The sequence below is a fragment of the Branchiostoma floridae genome, chromosome 9, assembly GCF_000003815.2.
Source record: "Branchiostoma floridae strain S238N-H82 chromosome 9, Bfl_VNyyK, whole genome shotgun sequence".
In the NCBI taxonomy this organism is placed as follows: Eukaryota; Metazoa; Chordata; class Leptocardii; order Amphioxiformes; family Branchiostomatidae; genus Branchiostoma; species Branchiostoma floridae.
This window is the reverse complement of record NC_049987.1, coordinates 4,384,786-4,403,684: the sequence shown is the minus strand read 5'-3', so window position 1 is coordinate 4,403,684 and position 18,899 is coordinate 4,384,786. Positions and strand designations below refer to the sequence as shown.

Here is an 18,899-nt window from a genome sequence, read left to right as displayed (position 1 = left end):
ATAGCATACTCAAAATATATTTAGAAGGTCTGGTGTTAGCAGGAATATTCATCTAAGTTGGTAAAATACTTTCAGAGAATTTAACTGAATAGTTTTAAGTTTCCGATGGATTAGCTCAGTCATCCTCAGCTTGCCAACCCAATAACTCTGTCCACGTAATTTTTAACACATGACGTCAGCAATGGGTCACATGTTGTTGAAAGACGTTATCGCCTCTCTCTCTGTCAAGTGTTGTTCAGAACATGTCAAGATTGTAATGATATTGAATACATAACCAACATAGTAAGTTTACTTTTCATACAGAAGATACAAGTCTGTAGTTTATTCGTGTCCCTATTTTCTTTGCCAGGTTCCACCGTTTTGCCTTTAAAGACGTCCAGCCAGACTCGCTCGACATGAGAAACGCCATCTTGAAGAACGAGTATGGCAACACGTCTGTGCCCTGGGCAATGAAGAGAATGACTCACAAGCCGGGCTGGATGCTGGTGTTGGTCGGGAAGTCGACGTACACATTCAGCTTCCAGGACTCCTCTCACATCACCAACCTGACGTACTCAGGGAAATTTTACGACATGGAGGTGAGAATATTTGACGTGATTGGGATAGGGGGTAGGGGCGATATTTCCTACGAACTCTTAATCCCCGGTTAGACATTAATTCCAAACAGGGACCCTGCCGTGCTGTTTGTGTTAACGAAAAAGCATAACTGTATACGTAAAAGAATACACCGATAAAGCCCACGCACCTATTCGTCTCAGTATTGTGTATTTTGATGCATTTTATATCATATACGTTTCGTTCCCGAAACAAGCCCGAGTGGGCCCCGGTTTGGAAATGTGACGTAGGCCTAACACATACCAGAACATGCCTGACCTCCCGATCGTCCCTAACCATGACTTTGACCATGGTTGGGAGTGGTTCGGGAGCTAGGTCGGCCTGTGTTCGACGTGGTTTGTAAGTCGCCAGTCGAGTGTTTTGAAAAACGGCATATTCGGCTGCGGATGGAGGTCTTAAATGGGTTGGCTGGAGGATAGGCGTAAGTCGGTATTGGTCATGGTGTGTTTGGTCGTCAAATCTAACTATTAATCTAAAACTTGAAAGACTCCTTTCGACCTAAATTAAAACTAAGTCAATGGGTCCGGGGCCATGTTCGGCTATGTGTAAACAGGACTTTGTCCAAAAGCAGCTGAGTGAAATTAATACAAGCGTCAGCCTACAAAACCATTAACGTAACAATTGGATAACTCTTTTGTGAGTTATAAGTTATAAGTTATAAGTAGACCTGTTAAAGAAAATGTGCACAAAATGTAGTTGCACTCGGTAAATTATTTATTATAATCAATTCATTCATATATGTGGGTCTGTTCGTTCATTTACACTTTCCCTCGACTTTTTTTTGTATTTCAGGACACGGACTACATCATCATGCAACACAAATTCACGCAGACTCCCGATAGCTTCTCGCTTGCCGAAAGAGGGGGTGACCACGAGGAGTCCCCGGCTGCAATCAGTTACACCAACAATGAGAACAAAGACTGGTACTTTGATGAGGAAAATGAGAAAACATTCTCTTATATAGGTAAATCTTTGAAACGTCAAAACTTTTGCTTTTAAGATATTTCTGTTGACACTGCACAAAATTTGATCTTTAATTACACCGTAAAGCATGCGTAAAGATTATGCTAATCAAGTAAAGGTTATATGAATATGTACAAAATCTTAATGCACTCTTTATGATATGCTTAAAGATCGAATTTCGTCCAGGAGTCCCGTCACCATTACTTTACCCGTTTCATCTAGGCATTATGCTACAGCAATGTCCATTTATAAATCTCATCAATACATATCGTTTTCCACCAAGAAATGAAGGAAAAAAGAACTTGATAAGGGAAAAATGTGGAAAGGTGATTTTCCACAGTAACAAAGCCATAGTGTAGTGTATCCGTCCTGCAATAGACGTTGTTTCATTAATAATTCCATCAGGTTGGAGAATCTTTGGACAACAAGGTTATTTGTCCCCAGCCAAGATATAAAATCACAGCCAACGTTTTAGTGACCACCTGTCAAGTTCCAAAGAGCAATACTAACTGGTAATATTCCACACTGCAGATAGGTGTCGCTGCTAACAATGCAATTCTAAACGTCATGAGCTGTCTCTTTATTCGGTCCCAGTATTTTTATATATACGGCTGCGATGTTATGTCTTGGGTGGTGAATAAAGAACCCTGCTATCCAATAGACTTTTTTTTGTATTTTCTGACTCCAGACAGAGCTATTCTTTGTGTTTTCCAGTCTCTGGTAAAGGAGAAACATCCCCGGTAGATCGAGGTGTAAAGATGCAAGTCTACAGATGCTTCTATGAAGACTGCATCCCCCCTGCAGACCCTAACGACGTCCCGCCTGACCGTCAGCGACCTGACGACTACGTCATCTACACCGACCTCGCATGGAAGATGGACACTGACGGTTTCATGGTTCCCAGTTCCTCTATAACTGATGACGCAAGGAACTCCATTAACCTCCAAGAAGACGATGACGTGAAGGTTATGGGAGGTAAGTCATCTAGCAGGTTGCTTCCTGGCAAATAAACAAAGCCTGACCTCACATCAACGTTGATGTTTATGTTTGTGGTGTTATTGTCATGGAAGATAAACACATTGTTTATGCTACATTATTTCTTTTCCCTTTCCTCTACCTCCGTTTCTTCGTGCAAACAAATAAGGTCAATGAACTTGAACAGACGCGATGGTTTCTAGATTAGTAGCAGACAACCTTAGGTGTTCTGTTACATTATGTAGCAAGAGGTAGGATAGTGCTGAAGATGCTGGTCACCACATACAGTCAAACCTGCCCGAGCGACCACCTCTTCTCAGTGACCACCTGGTCATTTCGACCGCTTTTTCTCGGTTCCGATTTTTTTTCCTATTGACGTAAGCATTAAGCGACCTTTTCTCAACGACCACCTGGCCAACGCGACCGCGACCGGCCCAAATTGGGCCCCTTAACGACCGCATCATTTTCAAAATCGAGGTTTTCATCGATTTTTGATGATAACTAGCGCGATTTTGTGCCGAAATCGACCAGTTTGCGTCGGATTTTGACTGCCATTACGATGTTATGTTTAGAATAAAGATTGCGGCGGTCAATGGGTGGGTCAATGGGGCAGTCTACTGTAATATGGGAGGAAATTTCTAAGAAAGATCTGTGTAGCTCATACCTTTTAAAGAAAGATCTGTGTGAGTGCTTTTGTCCAACTGTACATTCACCCTTGGCTATTGGGACGTACTAGGCATAGAATTCGAAAGGTGCACCGTAGTTATTTCAGATACGGCGATCAAGAACACAGCGACGCATAAAGGCTTGTATGGTAACTGACAGCATCAACGTTCCCTCACTGTCTAAAACGTTAGTGTACAAATATCATACTGTATCGTATAAAAGCTGGGGTTAAATTTTCAATTTACAGTGTGCGTGTTGTATTTGACATTAAATACCTCGCTTCTTTGCGTGCGTGAAGTGTGCTTGCTATTTGCCATTAAACACAACGGAAACCGTTATACTTTGCATAGGGCATGTTTTGAGTCGATACTCTTCTCAGCGACCACCTGTCCAAATCGACCGTTTTTGTCCGGTCCCCCGGGTGGTCGTCTTGGGCAGGTTTGACTGTATATGAATGTGACAGAGCAATAGCTTGCTAGCCTGGACTATGTGAAGATAAAAACTATGCTCTTTCTCGTAAATGTTGACTTACATTCTGTAAGTTTTTAAGGACTTTATGTCATCTCATCCAAGTAGTCAGGTAACATGTCTTGTGCGTAAATGCACTTATATGGATATATTGGCTAGTTATAACTTCTCTTTTATGCAGTGTCTTGGTTGGTGCTTGGGGATGAGGATCTACCAAAGCTTGGAAAACTCTACATCTACACGGTACTGGAGTTGTGGGATCCAGCCAATCCATACACCAGAGATTACACACTGGAGGCCACTCATATCTTCATACAGGTCAGGAAACTAAGATACAAACATGGTTAGAACGAGAAAAAGGCTATCTATATGGGACTACTTCTAGGGTAGTTTTGCATCACTTAGCAATCGGGTAGAAATGCAATAATCTTGGGATTATTTCCAAAATACCTTCAGGTCTTTTCAAACACCCTAAAATGTCTCTTTTCTAATCATCTTGAGCAACATTAGATATTTTCAAAGTACCTTGAGATTGTCTAAGGCACCGCAAGATTAGGTCTCTAGTTTCGTACCAAACTGTCTCTACATCTTTGATAAACCTGTGAAAAGTTTTCAAGGTTTAGCAAGTTTGCGAAGAAATCTCAATGTGTTTTAAATGCATGTCACAACTTCTGTTGCTGCTTGTTCTATAGCTATCGTATAAGGTTGTGATTCATATATAGTGAATACACATAGTTTTGTCACTGCAACAGGGAGGACGACTGATTGGTGGTTGGCCAGATAATCCTTACCTTGGCAACATCCACATCATTCTCCATGGCGACCACAACACACCCGAGATGCCTGTACCAAACGGGCCGAACGTTGGGGCGAAGGCAATAGGTAAGAGACGTCTGGCTTTACAATTGATTGATTGATTGATTGATTTAATTGGGATAAACCTTGATATATCTTTGTTTGCTAGAACTTAAATTCTAATATAAACATATCAAACACTAATTCAAATGTCCCCTTGTCTATACTTTATCATGAAGTAAAACAGTTACGTTTTATACACGACCTGAGGATGGCAGTTTTCTAGAAAAAATGCATTTCAAATCAGTACAGACGCACGCACATAGAGAGAGGGAGAGAGATCGGGGGAGATGCTATACAGCTATTTCATTGAAGCTTTATTGACACAACAAAAAACTACAGTGCCTTTTGTACTATCGATCTACTTCGAAATAGAAATACACAAGTAATCTTAAATCTTACTTTAATGATATTTAACAGTATAGGCCAATAATCTATAATATATTGACACAATCAGATACAAATAATTGTATAGTTATATCATAACTAATGGTAACTAAAATAAAACGCGAGTTTCAGTATCTTTTCGATGACAAAACAATTTTTGTCTAATTTACATATATATGCATTGCGGGAGCAGTCGAATCTTAACATTCTTATGCTGTGTGTATTATTAAGGTGTGTTTGGAGGCCTGGATCTGTTCGGTAAGACTAGGAACGTGTGCTGGACTCACCTGGCCCAGACAGCTGCAGCAGGTGCAAACACCATCACACTTGCAGATGCCGTGGACTGGCAGGTTGATGAGGAAATAGTCATCACCACGTAAGGACATTTCACCTGCTGTGATAAACTCCATTGGTAAAATACTGATTGCTTTGGTGCACCGTATTGCAATCATCAACATACATTAACATACGTCAAGATATCTACTACTCAAATCTTGTGTCCTACCATCTTTATATCACAAGATAAAGAAAGCAGAAGTCCTGCTACAGTACTAGAGAGATAAACCGCTAGATAGCTAAAAATGCTACCGAATCGCATACGACCGCCAATGACAAACGTCCTTGCAAATGCTATAACGTATATGTATTGTAGAACTGTGTCTATGAAACATGGTCATCACAGCTGATGTGATGGCTACTCCGTAGGGGATGTTGTTGTTCGCCATGTACTAGTAGTACTGCCTAGCACCAATTACCAACTACTACACAGTTTAGTTGCAATCCCCATTTGCCAGCACATTATGTGAAATTATACGGATGATGCAACAAACCGAAATTATCCAGCTGGACCGCACCACCACGGTACTTTGGAACTCCATGCAATAAACAGAAGTGTGCGGTTATCAGCTGTGCAACTAAATGGCTTACGAGAGCTGTAATAAGAACCAAGAGCTCAGCTGTAAGGCTGCTACCAGTTGAACTACAGAGACATCCGCTCCGGATAGGATACACAGTCTTATATATAGAACTGTGATAGTAGATTTCAATACCTAGGATTTATAATCTTTACGTAACATTTAATGCAGCACCAGTTTCGACGCCTGGCAGACGGAGACGTTCAAGATCACCGATGTGTCTACAGACGGCAGGACTCTCACCCTGAATTCCAGTCTTGCCTATGAACACATCTGTGAGTTAATACCATATATATGGCCTTCAAAGATTATTTCTCAAAACCGCAATTTTGTTCGTATCGGCTATGTAATCCAACAATAAACATCAAGTGCGTGAAGAACGTTCAAATTCATAAGATGTTTTAAAGTTTCATTCACAGTAAAATGTATACCTAATATTGAATTTGTCAAGTTAGACCATTTTAGAACTTTACTAGTTCTGCCAATGATTTGTTAAAATGTTCTTCAATTATCATGAGTACCTCTAACTTGTGTTTTAGTATTAGCTTCTATCAGCGGGATTTCTCATGTACAAGAACATATATTATACATTGTACAATATATTTCCTAAATGCACAATCACTTATCATTTCATTAGCAACAATTGCGATGGCCATCTGCCATCTTCTTGGCAATGATAAGTGGTTCACCCTACAATATAATTATCATTGCTTCATTACGCCATTATTGTTGCTCAACAATGTCTATGTTTGTCACAATACTTTGCATTTTGGGCTGCATTGCACTGCAGAGCAAAGTGAACTAGTCATTATGCCCCTGAAGGAGATGCCAGACGGTCATCAAAACGACGTCTGTCGAACACATGTGATATTGCATCAAGAACTTTGTAATTCAGTCATGCATCATCCTAATGAAACTATTCACAACTTAATTTCCCAGTTGAACAATTTCCTTTCCAATTTCAATAGACCACAGCGACACGGTGAACGGTAAGACCTACACCATGGCTGCAGAGGTGGGTCTCCTCACCAGGAACATCAAGATTAAGGGTGCGGACTATCAGGGACTCTTCTCAGAGTCCTTTGGTGCCAGGGTGCTGGTTGGCTCCTTCAACACAGGAGGACAAACATACACAGGTTTGACAGAATTAGCCAAATTTCTGCAATTTTATTGCTGGTAAGATACAGCGCTCTCGGAGAATCCTACCGACGGAGACCAGTCTCCCTTGGTGGCGATGATTGGTGGCGATGATTAGAAAGGCCAGACTTCAGGACACCTTTGACACGCTGCTGACGTCACACTTCCATTCAGTTCAAGTGACTTAAGCGTCGGGTTAATTTAACCTGAGAAGGGTCAGATGACTCCCCCAAAGGTTGCCGTCCGGTGCATTAAACTTGTGTATATAAACAAAATGTAAACATTTTACTATGTAATTAACCGACACAGATGAACCTAATCGCACATATGACAAACTTGTTTTGTTGTCCTTCAGGCTACGCGAGAATCAAGAATGTGGAGTTCTACCACACAGGGCAGGAAGGCTGGAACGCCTTCTATGATCCACGCTTCTCCCTGGCCTTCGTCAACACTGGAGACGTCTCAGACGCAAAACCGTCTTTGGTCGAGAACAACGCCTTCCACAACGGCTTTTCCCCTGGTATTGGTGTGTACGGAACAAACAAGCTGGAGATCATCAACAACATCGTACATCACACTGTTGGGCAAGGTAAGCTTTGCCTCTGTTATTCTTTGGCACAGGTTTCATGCCTTGTTTGTAGTGCTGGTTTCCCTGCTGTTTCTATAGCAGTGTAGATTTCTACAAGGAAGGGTTTTTGACATGCTCAGGCACCTCCTCAAACCCGGACACAGATTCACGTCCTCTTCCGAAAGATGGTGCAGCCCCAACCAAGATGACCTTCCCATGATTTGAACCGGAGGCTCTCAGTAATTGGAAGTAGGAGCTCAACTGTTAAGTTGCTGCGAGTTGAGTTAACGGGTCATCATTTTATGTGAGTTATTTCATTAAGTATAAAATTGGAATGCTAGCAAAATACAAGTCTCAACAAATCTGTGTTTTTGCTATATGAAGGAATGATCATTGAGGGTTCATGGAACAGCCTGACCAGAAACCTGATCGCCCTGTCCATCTGGCCCGGTGCTTACCAGGACCGTAAGGAGGAGAACAGCGAGAAATGGGAGGCAGCTCTGGAGATCATGGATGCCACCAACATTGTGCTGAAGGTGAGTTATTCAGACGAGCAGTGGGGATAAAGAATTGTTGAACGACAGAATGCGAGCCACAGCATCGTGTAACCGAAAACAGGCCAGATAAGATGGCTGATTGTTGCCTCAAATTTCAAAGTTCTAAAGATGTTCCCGCAGGCCGGAAGGAAAATTAATAGACAGAATCAGTCAGAATTCACAAAAACAAAAGTACAAGAAATTCACAAAACCGTAATAACTTTAGATACTTTGATCATTTCTCAAAATTGTAATGCTGGGTGTCATCGTAATTATTATTAGTGAGAGCACAGTCGGTCATTACTAGAGCACCTGGAACGTTCAGAGATCGTTCAGAGATCAACACCTCCATTAATTTCAGATATCGATAGCTGGCGTGCGAATATGATTTACGATTTAATTGATAACCTTCAGTACAACACAGTTTTCTTATGTACCGACGTTTCGACAACCCATCCTGTCTGCTGTCTCCATAGGTGTGAGTTTATTTTGTACTGATACGAGAAAACGTTTACTTTTACTTTGCACTAATAAAACAAGTTCATTTGACACTGATGAAAACAGCAGACATGTTGTCGTTTTGTACCAATCTTGAATTTTACCTAACGAAATGGTTCACTGAACCCCGGTACTCAGGACAATGTTATAGCCGGAGCAGAACGTGTCGGAGTACACCTAGATGGCGAGCCGTGTCCTGGTGTGGACAACCCAGTAGACAGTTGGAGTGGAAACGTCATCCACTCAGGTAAGGTGCTGGTCTCGTTCGTCTCGTTCGTCTTACGATCATCGTACGATCGTTAATTGAGGGCATTCTTGCGGCAGCTGTCTTGCTACCGAAAATGCTATGATCTTAGGTCTTTTTGAATTGTCGGTTGTTGTCTCTGTCAATGCCGTACAACATCAAAATCGTGCGACTTCGTATGACGAAAGTGAACGCACATTAAACCCCATTACCCATCTCCCTATTCATATTATTGTGATGGAGGGTACATGTGTACACTGCATTTATCTGTTGGCTTACAGTAATCCTATTGTTACCAATTCAAAACGTTGCTAATGATAATAATTCTAGTACAATGCTAAACTTTCTTTAACACAAAGTATAAACGAATCAAATTTTCAACAACCGCTGTCGCCCACTTCATTATCAATGCATCAGTATTCATACTCATGAAGGCGACAGTGGCCGGTGAATATTTGATCCGTGTGTATGACTGATGTAATGATCCTAAAGGAGACGCCAGTATTACTATTATTATTAAGTTGTCATTGAAAATTTGAATCGATCCTTATATACCTCTGTGTTGGAAGAACGTTTAGCACTGTATTAGAGTAATACTACCAACAGATGAGCTTCCATTATAATTTGAGAGTAGATAATAATTCTATTAAATTCCCTCTGAATATCAGCCCTCCATGGCACCCACGTGTATGAGGACGGCCTGCCCGAGTGCTCCATGATCTCCAACTTCCTCATCTACAAGTGTTACAGCTACGGAGTCTACTTCCAGTCTGTGTCCAGTGCTGTACTAAACAACGTGACGTCAGTTGATAACGGAATCGGCTCCTTCACGTCAATCATCGGACCACCGTCTCTCTCTCACCAGGTTTGTGTATTTTAATTATCCCCGTGAGGTAGGTCAGTGACCTCCAATGGGGTATTGTCAATTCAAGTCAAAGCCTTCGTAAACTTACAACGCTTTAGCCCGTTTGAAACCAGGCATGTCAGTAGTTAGGCCTACGTCACAATTTCCAAACCGGGGCCAGGCCGGGTAGCTTTCGGGAACGAAAAGTGTGATAAAAAAGACACCAAACTACACGAGAGTGTTATTCCTTGTAAATAGGGTAATTTTTAATATCAACCCACGCAGTAAACACTATAATTATGCCACGGAGGTTTGTGGAACCTTGTTTCAACGTTCTTCAGTTAGTCTTTTAAATTTTTTTCGAGCCAAAGGGAATTGGTTTACCAATAACTAATTTTTGCTGGATACAGGGTAAAAACAAGTTTGTGCAGATACAAGACTCCTTATTTGTCGGGAGGAGTGCAGCCTTCAGCTGTGAAGATGACGTCTTGGATCTAAGTGACGACAACATTGAGATTGCACAGGCACTTGGAGGCCTGGGCTTCCCCAGCGAGAAGGGCACTTCGGGAGGACACATCGGGATTTCTTTCCCCGGCTTTGTTTCTGCGTTCAGTGCCTCCCCTCATCACCCTTGGGACAGCCAAATGGATTACCCTGCACTGCTGGGGGTCACTGAAGTAAAGGGTGAGCACCAGTACCACTCGTTTTATTGTGCTAAATGACAGTAACTTCATACTCGGTACATTATGTGACTTGGTTCAAGAGGAATAACGTTATATGTGACATAGTTGCATGTTTAACAAGAAAACTAATAGTATGGATTAGTGAAATTAGTGGTCAAACATGGCACGTTCTTACTAGTGAATAGTAAGGTAGGTTAGGTAAAAGTGAATATTATGTAAATTTCGACATCATTTACACGATTAATGAGGAAATTCTACAATACCTTCGTGAATAGGGATAGCCCAACACAAGTGATTTAGAAAGAGCAGATTGGAAAATTCCCACGATTCATGCAAATAAGAGACTTCTTTGCATATCATCTTCATTGTAACGAGGCAAAATGGCTTGATGAAGGTATGAGGTCGTGGAACGTAAATGTATTGCATACATGTAGATTGCCATTAAAGGCAACTGTTTTTTCTTAAGACAACGTTCTTCGTAACATCACGAGGCTTTCAACGTTGAGATTTTTTCCATTTTGAACTCCTCAGATGTAACATTTTCCAACTTCGGCGAAGCATGCGGAGGTCAGCAGGATGTTGCGTTCCATACCTGGAACAGTAACGAGGACCTGATGCATCCCATCGAGACAGAGGGACTCCATTTTGTAGACGTTGATGAAAACAACATAGCCTTCATTGGGCGGCCTTCACTGGGGTAAGAATATGAGATTGCCTTGTATTTTCCTTTACGTACTGAGCTTTCTTTTGATCGTATATAGACAGGTTAGTGATTTCGATTGCCATCCATATAAATGATATGTAATAGATGTCGGTTTGGGGCAAAAGTGAAAAATAGAATAAGTTATGCCATGAATGATGCCAAGGAAATCTTTGTATGTTATGAACTTGTGATGTACCACACAAAAATTGAGACTAATGTAAGAAGATTCTTAGAAAGCTTTTGAAACACTGTAGGGTAACAACAAAGACATTTTGTTGGCGTCTGTATAAGTTTCTAGGGGCATTTCTGACTGGTTCACATTGCACTGCATCTAGGTGTCGCTGCTTTATAATTACAGACGCTGTCCTAAACATAAAGTACCTACACATACATTTACATTTGTGTAAACATCAATCATTTTAGTAATCTGTGTAACACATAGTTATTTTATCAATTACATTGCGATCCCAAACGAAAAGAAGTGTGTTGTCCCGTTAGCCTTCCTGTCCAGTAATTCTCCAACCTGTAAAACTATTCATGGATTATTTGGAATTTTGCATTTTAGAAAGATCAACCCAGCTGACTGCGTAGACATGGAGTGTGACGGGAAGAAGGAGACGTTCATCAAGGACCGTGACGGCACCTTCCTGCCGTCGGGAGTACCCGGAGCCCTGATCCCGCAGGCGGAGTGGGAGTGGGACGGTGACCCCAGGAGAGGGCTGGGAGACTACCGCATCCCCAAGACCATGCTGTCTGATCTGGATGGAAGTCAGATGGACATTGATGGCATCGTGACTGCAGGACGAGGTGTGTCTTATACTTATTTTGCTTGCTAGTGTTTCCCTGGCACTACGTCTGAAGACATTCCGTAATGAATCATTTGCTATGGCCTTTAAGTATTCTGTTGATCTGATCCTAGGTATATATATATATATATATATATATATATATAGAAAGAGAGAAAGTTGCAATTGGGTCCTTTAATTCAGCGACCTAATGGTCATCAGCGAATGAATTGTGAATTTACAAACGCATGGTATTCATAGTTCATAGTTTAATCGTTTAACGTACTTGTATCCAGGCTAACGTGGGATGGCCGGGTTTTCTCTTGGACAGTTTCTCTTCGACCGGGTAATTTTTAACACCGGCGATGATAGTTTTCGCGATAGGGGCCACTGTAACTCCTACGGCGTAAAACTACATTGTACTATGAATGCCAAAGATTGCCCTCTAGGCCCCAGTGGTCTACGTCACTTCCTCCTGTCCCAGAGAAAGCTGGCTAATTCACGGTAGATTGGACTCCAGGTTAACATATTAGCTACTTAATCATGTGTTAGGAATCAGGAGTGGAACTTGTTATCACCAAGCACAGTAGGGGCATCTTCTCTGGATAGTTTTAAAGAACGCTTGCAGATAGATGTGCAGAAGTTAGGTGTGACAGATCGTTCAGTGTAATCACTAGCTGCTGCCGCACCGCGTGCCTGCGAAGCTGGTGTGTTACGCCGAAGGGCGGTTATACCGGCTATATAGATACAGATACAGATACATGTTAAACGTTTACTCTCACAATCATAGCACCAAAGCGTATTTTTGTAATCAGGTATTATCAGAACTCAGAGCTGTGAAAACAATGATGAGCTGCATGGTCACCTTTGTCCCGATCTCAACTACGAGATGCTGGTGATCGAGAGCCTTGACGAAGACACGGAGACCCGCAGGCTGTCACCTGTAGCTCTGCTGGCTGACGGGTACATAGACCTGCTCCAAGGGCCTCAGGTTAGTTTATTGCCTTTCGGCTTCATGTGCGTTCGTCTCGTAGAGTAAATGGTCGTCTTTATTGAAATGGTCGTCGACGGACAAGAAGAAAAGCAACATTTCAAGGTCAAATATAAATTTTAGATTACAAGCCATGATGATGATAATGTTAATGATGATAATAGATAATGGTAATAAACACCCACACCCGCAAACGCTACCCCAAATATTACTCTCTTGGTGAAGATAAATTATAACAATGGTCGAGAAACTGGCGGTTGTAATGCACTGTACGTTACTCTGCCTGATCATGAGTGAATCACACTAAATTCAGAACATGTCTCCAAATCCATGTCACCATTCGAGGGATTTCTGTTGTTTATCCAATAGATTTCAAGACTTCTTCACGCACACACACACACTGGATATTGTTAGAAGATTACTTTCGGAACTTTAGACAGACATCTATCACCCTTCGTCAGCGTTCCTATAATCAGTACTAGTGCATCTAACGGGAAAAACTTTTAAACATGTCGTATTCATGTCATAGTCACTAGTAAGCAATTGAGATATTATTTACGTGGATACCTAACTTCATCATAATCGTTGTCACATAATATGATGAATGTGTCTTGTCAGGATCACGGCTGGTGCGCTGGGTACACCTGCCAGAAGCGTATCTCCACCTTCTGGGGTGTCGTAGCCACAGAGAAGGACTACCTCATCCACTTCAGCGGTGTGAGTCCCCAGAACCTCCGTCTACAGCTCCTCAACACCGCCCCTGAAAGATCCATGGTCATCGGCATCTACTACTCCAGGCCTGAAAGACTTGACGTGTACTTGGACGGTAGTTTCGTCGAGCCAAAGAACTTCGACCCTGCCACAGGAGGAATCGTAGCCGGGAACCACAAGCCAACATTGAGCGATGAACCTGGTGCTAACTTCATGGACATCGAATGGCAGACTCTGTATTTCACTCTGACGGGGTCCTCTACCGTTACAATCAAACAGACAGATGTGATCGTATTAACATTCGGGATGCCGCCGGTGACGGTAGAGGACTTTTTCTCCTCCGACCAGCTAGTGAACAACCTCTGCCTGTTCCTGAACATCCCGGCTGACAAGGTACGCGTGATGGACGTCGTGCGTGAGGACAGCTCGCGTCGCCGCCGTGCAGTCGATACCATGACTGTTGTGATCCAGATAGGAGAGCCACCAACCCAGTACCTCAACGGAACCGCTGATAACAGCCTCTCGTATGACGATCTACTCAATCTGACATCCACAACGGTGAACGCTGTGCAAACAGGTTTGTTTATTTAGCAATTTTTTTCACGTTAGTGTCGACTTCAAATCCGGTTTACACCTTATTTTCCGTATACTCACCAACAAGCTTTTTGTCAAATTTGCTTAAGTTTGTCCTTGTCGAATCTTATGCAACTTTTTGTGGCGTTGTGATATAAGTAATTGTACCGCCGCTATGTCTATGTCTTTGTCCATTGTACTTAACATTGAAAAAAGCTTTTTGTCAGTCTTTTACCCTTTTCAAATAACCCACAGCCTATGCCACGTGACTTGAACAGAAATGTGATATCGGCAATGGGTCATAGGTGCCCTGTAGTAAGTGTTGGCCCCGTCTCGGTTGGGATGGTCGATTGGCTCCAAAGTAGATGGACTCTTTGACCCCTCTTAGAAAATAATCTTTGTGACTTTGTCCAAACTTACTGAATGTCATGAGGTTCAGCCTTCACAGATAAACTTTTAATACGGATATGTTGGTGATGTTTATATGTTGATTATGTGCCCATCCAGGTGAACTAGACAGTGTGTTCGGAACAACCGTGACCAGCGTATCTGTAGTCGACCCGATCCCGCCTGTGGAGAGTCAGGAGTGGCGCGAGCTGACGGTGGATCGGACCCTGACGGACGATTACGTCATGCCGAGTTCCCTGATAGTGCACACCCAACCAGAGCCTCTTCACGAGATGGCTGACTTCGCTGTTCAGCCCAAGATCCAGGCACTGGACAAAGACGTACGTAAAGTAAACGATTTTAAATGTCACGCAATTATCTAAAGCACTCACCAACAAGCTTTCAGTCAATCGTATGACCGTTCCCGATTTGAAATGACCCGAAGCCTTATTCACGTGACCTGGTCGGAAGTGTGACGTCATCAACGGGTGAAAGGTGTCCGGCAATATGTATCTGCCCCCGTCCCAGTAACCATTTTCGTCTGGCTAGAGCCCTATGTAATACATTTTATGGAGTAGGAAATCTCAGAGAACTAAGTAGAAACATTCAGCTCTAAAAACACATTTCGAGCGAAAGACTTTGCATGCAATACAGTCATAACATGCCAATATAAAACTTTGAGCGAACATGAGTTTATTTTGGAAGAACAGAAATAGCTATACTATAACTATACCCTATCACAAGTACAGGTCATAAATGTACACTGACGTACTAACGTAGAAACATCTCGGTATACGTGACACTTTCTTTTTTTTCTCCAGGGCAAGCATATGTTACATCTTGGTCACGTCAGCACCCCCTGGCAAGTCACTGCCTCCCTGCCGAGGGGAGAGAACAGGGCGACCCTGCATGGTACTCTAAGTGTACCGTACATCAACGGCTGGGCCAACTTTACTGACCTCAAAATTTCCCACAGGTATGTTTTCAAAGAAACGGACTGTCCCTGTAACGTATTACTACCAGAGTAGCAGCCTCACATATGAGCTGCTGGCCTAAATTAGTTGGCAATTGGGAGGCACCGGCTCAAATCATGGGAAGGGAATCTCGGTTGGGGCTACAGCTAGCCTCCATAGCAGGCTTTCTGGGGCCTTTTTGGCTCATAATACACTTTTGCTGGCCATTTCTATTTGTACTCGGTCGCTGATTGCTTTTTCGGAGGCCGGCAATCAGAAACGCCAGCAATCAGCGACCGACTACAAATAGAAATGGCCAGCAAAAGTGTATTATGAGCCAAAAAAAGGCCCCAGAAAGCCTTCTATGGAGGCTAGGCTACACCCGTATATCGGAAGGATCATAAAAAAGCCGTCCCGTGTTCGAGGATGTGTCTCAATCACGTCAAAGGTAAGATTCCCCTTCCCGCAGAGATACCACTAGGAGCCATCAATGTCCGAACAAACAACAAAATTGTGATATTCACATACACATGGTGTTGAGTTCATATTTTGTTCTTCTTGATTGCAGTGGTGAGAATTATACACTCGTATTCAAGGTGAGCGAGAGCACCCATACTCCTCTGGACGTCCGAAGTCAGGCTTTCGATGTGACAACGATACCAATCAGAGGTAACTAAAAGTTTCTACATGCTTCTTCTTCAGTATACAATATAAGGCACTCATCAACAAGACTTCTGTCCCGTGACCTTAACGGAAGTGTGACGTCATCAACGAGTCAAAGGTGTCTGGCAGTTGGTATCCGCCCCCGTCTCTGATAATGGGTGGTTGGTGGCCTCAATGTCACATGAATACCACACTTCTTCTGTTTCAAATCAAGATGTTAGATCTGCTGTACATTCTACAATCGTTACAAGCAACTCTGTTTTCTGTATCATTAGGCTGCTGTTTCGATTGAGCATATGGTAAACTGAATACCTTTAGTGCTTTTCTTACAACAATGTAATGAAAACAGACTTTTATTGAAATGATTAATGATAATTTTTTTATTGTTCCGTTATTTCAGCTGCTATCTTTAGCCAACCAGAGACAGCCACCGTTGACGAACCTTTCAACCTTCAACTTGAGCTGAGAGACGCTGTGACTGGACAGGCGATAACTGACATCGCTTGGAAGGTACATTCCATATTGTCTCTATCAAAACACGCGCATATCCATTTATCTTAGCAGTAAAATCAAATAAAGTAAATCGAATAGAGTAAACTCGAAGCACCTTTTGGATTTTGAAAAGTGTGTACTTTAATCGAGAAAATACAATAGATCTTGAATCTGAATATTTCTTACATCCTATCAAATCTATCAACATTGCCCTGTTGTTTTGGGAGATGGCGGATAGGATAGATTAAAATCTAACTATTTCTTTATCTAACCTGCTCTCAGGGGTTGAGCTGGTCAGTTTCTGTCTCTCTGATGGAGCCAGTACCAGACCTGTACAAGGGCAGCATCAGGGGAAACATCGATACGACATTTGACGTTGTGAGCGGCCATGCTACGTTCCGAGACATCTCCCTCACGCAGGCAAGGTAATACATGCAAAGGGTGTGCCTAAATGCCACAAACGACCACAAACGACTCGGAAATACCACAAACGACCACAAACGACTCTAGTATACAGTGTATATGGGTCAACGACCTTGTGTGGCGCTCTGGAGACATTGTTTACACATTTATGAATTTAAAAAACGCAGCAAGTCCTGCGTATTCACCAGTTATTTCGAGTTAGTCCGCCGGTTTCAAGATCGAAGCGATTCTGCGCTGTCAATGAATGCGTGCTTGCATTGAGGCTGAAAAACACTAAGTATACTAGTTTAATAAGTTGACAATGATATAATAGTGCCGTGCTATAATCTATGAACCAACATCGTCCAAAGATTTATCGTCGTGACGACTATGGAGCCGTGGAAGGTATCGAGAACTTCCCCATGCAGAATCCTAGCACGGGCGATCCAACATGCATATGGCGGCCGAGAATCGCTTCGATCTTGAAACCGGCGGACTAACTTGAAATAACTGGTGAATACGCAGGACTTGCTGCGTTTTTTAAATTCATAAATGTGTAAACAATGTCTCCAGAGCGCCACACAAGGTCTTTGACCCATATACACTGCATTTTAGAGTCGTTTGTGGTCGTTTGTGGTATTTCCGAGTCGTTTGTGGTCGTTTGTGGTATTTAGGCAGACCGCATGCAAATATTCAATCTTACGAATTGAGTATAATAAAGAAAGAGTTCACCAACGCCATGACGTCTGTTGTAGAGTCTGTTCGTTTTATTCGTCTCATTGGCAATAAAGTGTCTTATTCGTATATATTTTTCTGTAAAAAGACTGGTGCTATTCTGTAATAATTGTTCTGAATTATTAGGGATATATATTTAAACGTTCTTCATGTTGAATAAGGATTAAGAAGTTTAGTCTGTAAGCAGCACTACCTTCAATTGACACGCTCAAGCGAGATTCCGGGCTCGACAGACTGAGCAGCACAACTGAACTACTTTCACTGATGAAGGATAGGGAGGAGTGGAGAAGGAGGGTCCAGCATGCTTCCCGTGTTGGCATCTGATGATGTCCTCGACTGAACTGACCTTTTTCAGTCATTGTGAATGAAGACCACAATAAAGACTTAACTTAATGTTTACTTACTAAGACTCTGAAAAGGGACTAATGAAAATCGAGGCTTACCCAAATTTCAACGTAACCTTGAGCCACGTGACTACAGAAACGGGCCGTTTAACCTATAGCTATGTCGCCTCCGTGTCTGTTCAATACCGGTAGGCGAGCTTGAATGTATACTACTGCATTCACTCCTCTCGTTAAGAAACCCTAATCCAATTATAGAACTATGACTTTGTCTTTTTCAGTCGTTATCATCTCCAGTTCCACATCACCACGGACCCACCCATGGAGGAATACGACTTTACCTACACTCCAGCCCCGATCGACATCTTCCCACCAGGATTCGGGATGCCCTCGGGAGTTTCCAAGGTCGTACAGATCATCTTTGATGCCGACTTCTACCAGACTGTTGGAGACCACGAACTCTACTTCGAGACCTTCATGATGAACGCTCTCAACGCCAATTTCAGCACGGTGTACTTTTCTGCTGCAAACGCATTCGCAGGTCAGGTTCTTTGTTTATCTACAGTATTTGCAAATGCATGCAAAAAAATGACATAATATGATAAATGACAAATGATACGTATAGCTGCGCATGAGGAAGGCCTTGCTTGCGTTTACTTCTATACTAATTGCAATTGAGTGAAGTCATATTCTAATTTATCAATTCTATAGCTTCTCTCTATCACATATTTTCGCTAGCATTACACCATGTGTTAACGTTGCATGTGTATGCAATGTAAATGCAATATAGATATATATATACATGATATT

At 42.3% G+C, this 18,899-nt stretch overlaps 1 protein-coding gene across 1 annotated transcript in view; it reads left to right on the top strand.

Annotated features, from left to right (window-relative positions):
• The window catches only part of LOC118422996 (fibrocystin-L-like), a 66,509-nt gene that overhangs the window by 46,366 nt on the left and 1,244 nt on the right, over positions 1-18,899 (top strand). Inside the window, exons 54-76 of the mRNA XM_035830891.1 lie at positions 350-578; positions 1,408-1,579; positions 2,293-2,553; positions 3,869-4,005; positions 4,440-4,569; positions 5,161-5,305; positions 6,015-6,118; positions 6,812-6,979; positions 7,336-7,569; positions 7,933-8,084; positions 8,721-8,829; positions 9,495-9,691; positions 10,081-10,354; positions 10,885-11,050; positions 11,622-11,863; positions 12,657-12,832; positions 13,451-14,120; positions 14,624-14,844; positions 15,325-15,479; positions 16,025-16,125; positions 16,520-16,629; positions 16,894-17,036; positions 18,371-18,630. Coding sequence (XP_035686784.1) covers positions 350-578; positions 1,408-1,579; positions 2,293-2,553; positions 3,869-4,005; positions 4,440-4,569; positions 5,161-5,305; positions 6,015-6,118; positions 6,812-6,979; positions 7,336-7,569; positions 7,933-8,084; positions 8,721-8,829; positions 9,495-9,691; positions 10,081-10,354; positions 10,885-11,050; positions 11,622-11,863; positions 12,657-12,832; positions 13,451-14,120; positions 14,624-14,844; positions 15,325-15,479; positions 16,025-16,125; positions 16,520-16,629; positions 16,894-17,036; positions 18,371-18,630 — 4,556 coding nt within the window. The remainder of the gene's footprint in view (positions 1-349; positions 579-1,407; positions 1,580-2,292; positions 2,554-3,868; positions 4,006-4,439; positions 4,570-5,160; positions 5,306-6,014; positions 6,119-6,811; positions 6,980-7,335; positions 7,570-7,932; positions 8,085-8,720; positions 8,830-9,494; positions 9,692-10,080; positions 10,355-10,884; positions 11,051-11,621; positions 11,864-12,656; positions 12,833-13,450; positions 14,121-14,623; positions 14,845-15,324; positions 15,480-16,024; positions 16,126-16,519; positions 16,630-16,893; positions 17,037-18,370; positions 18,631-18,899) is intronic.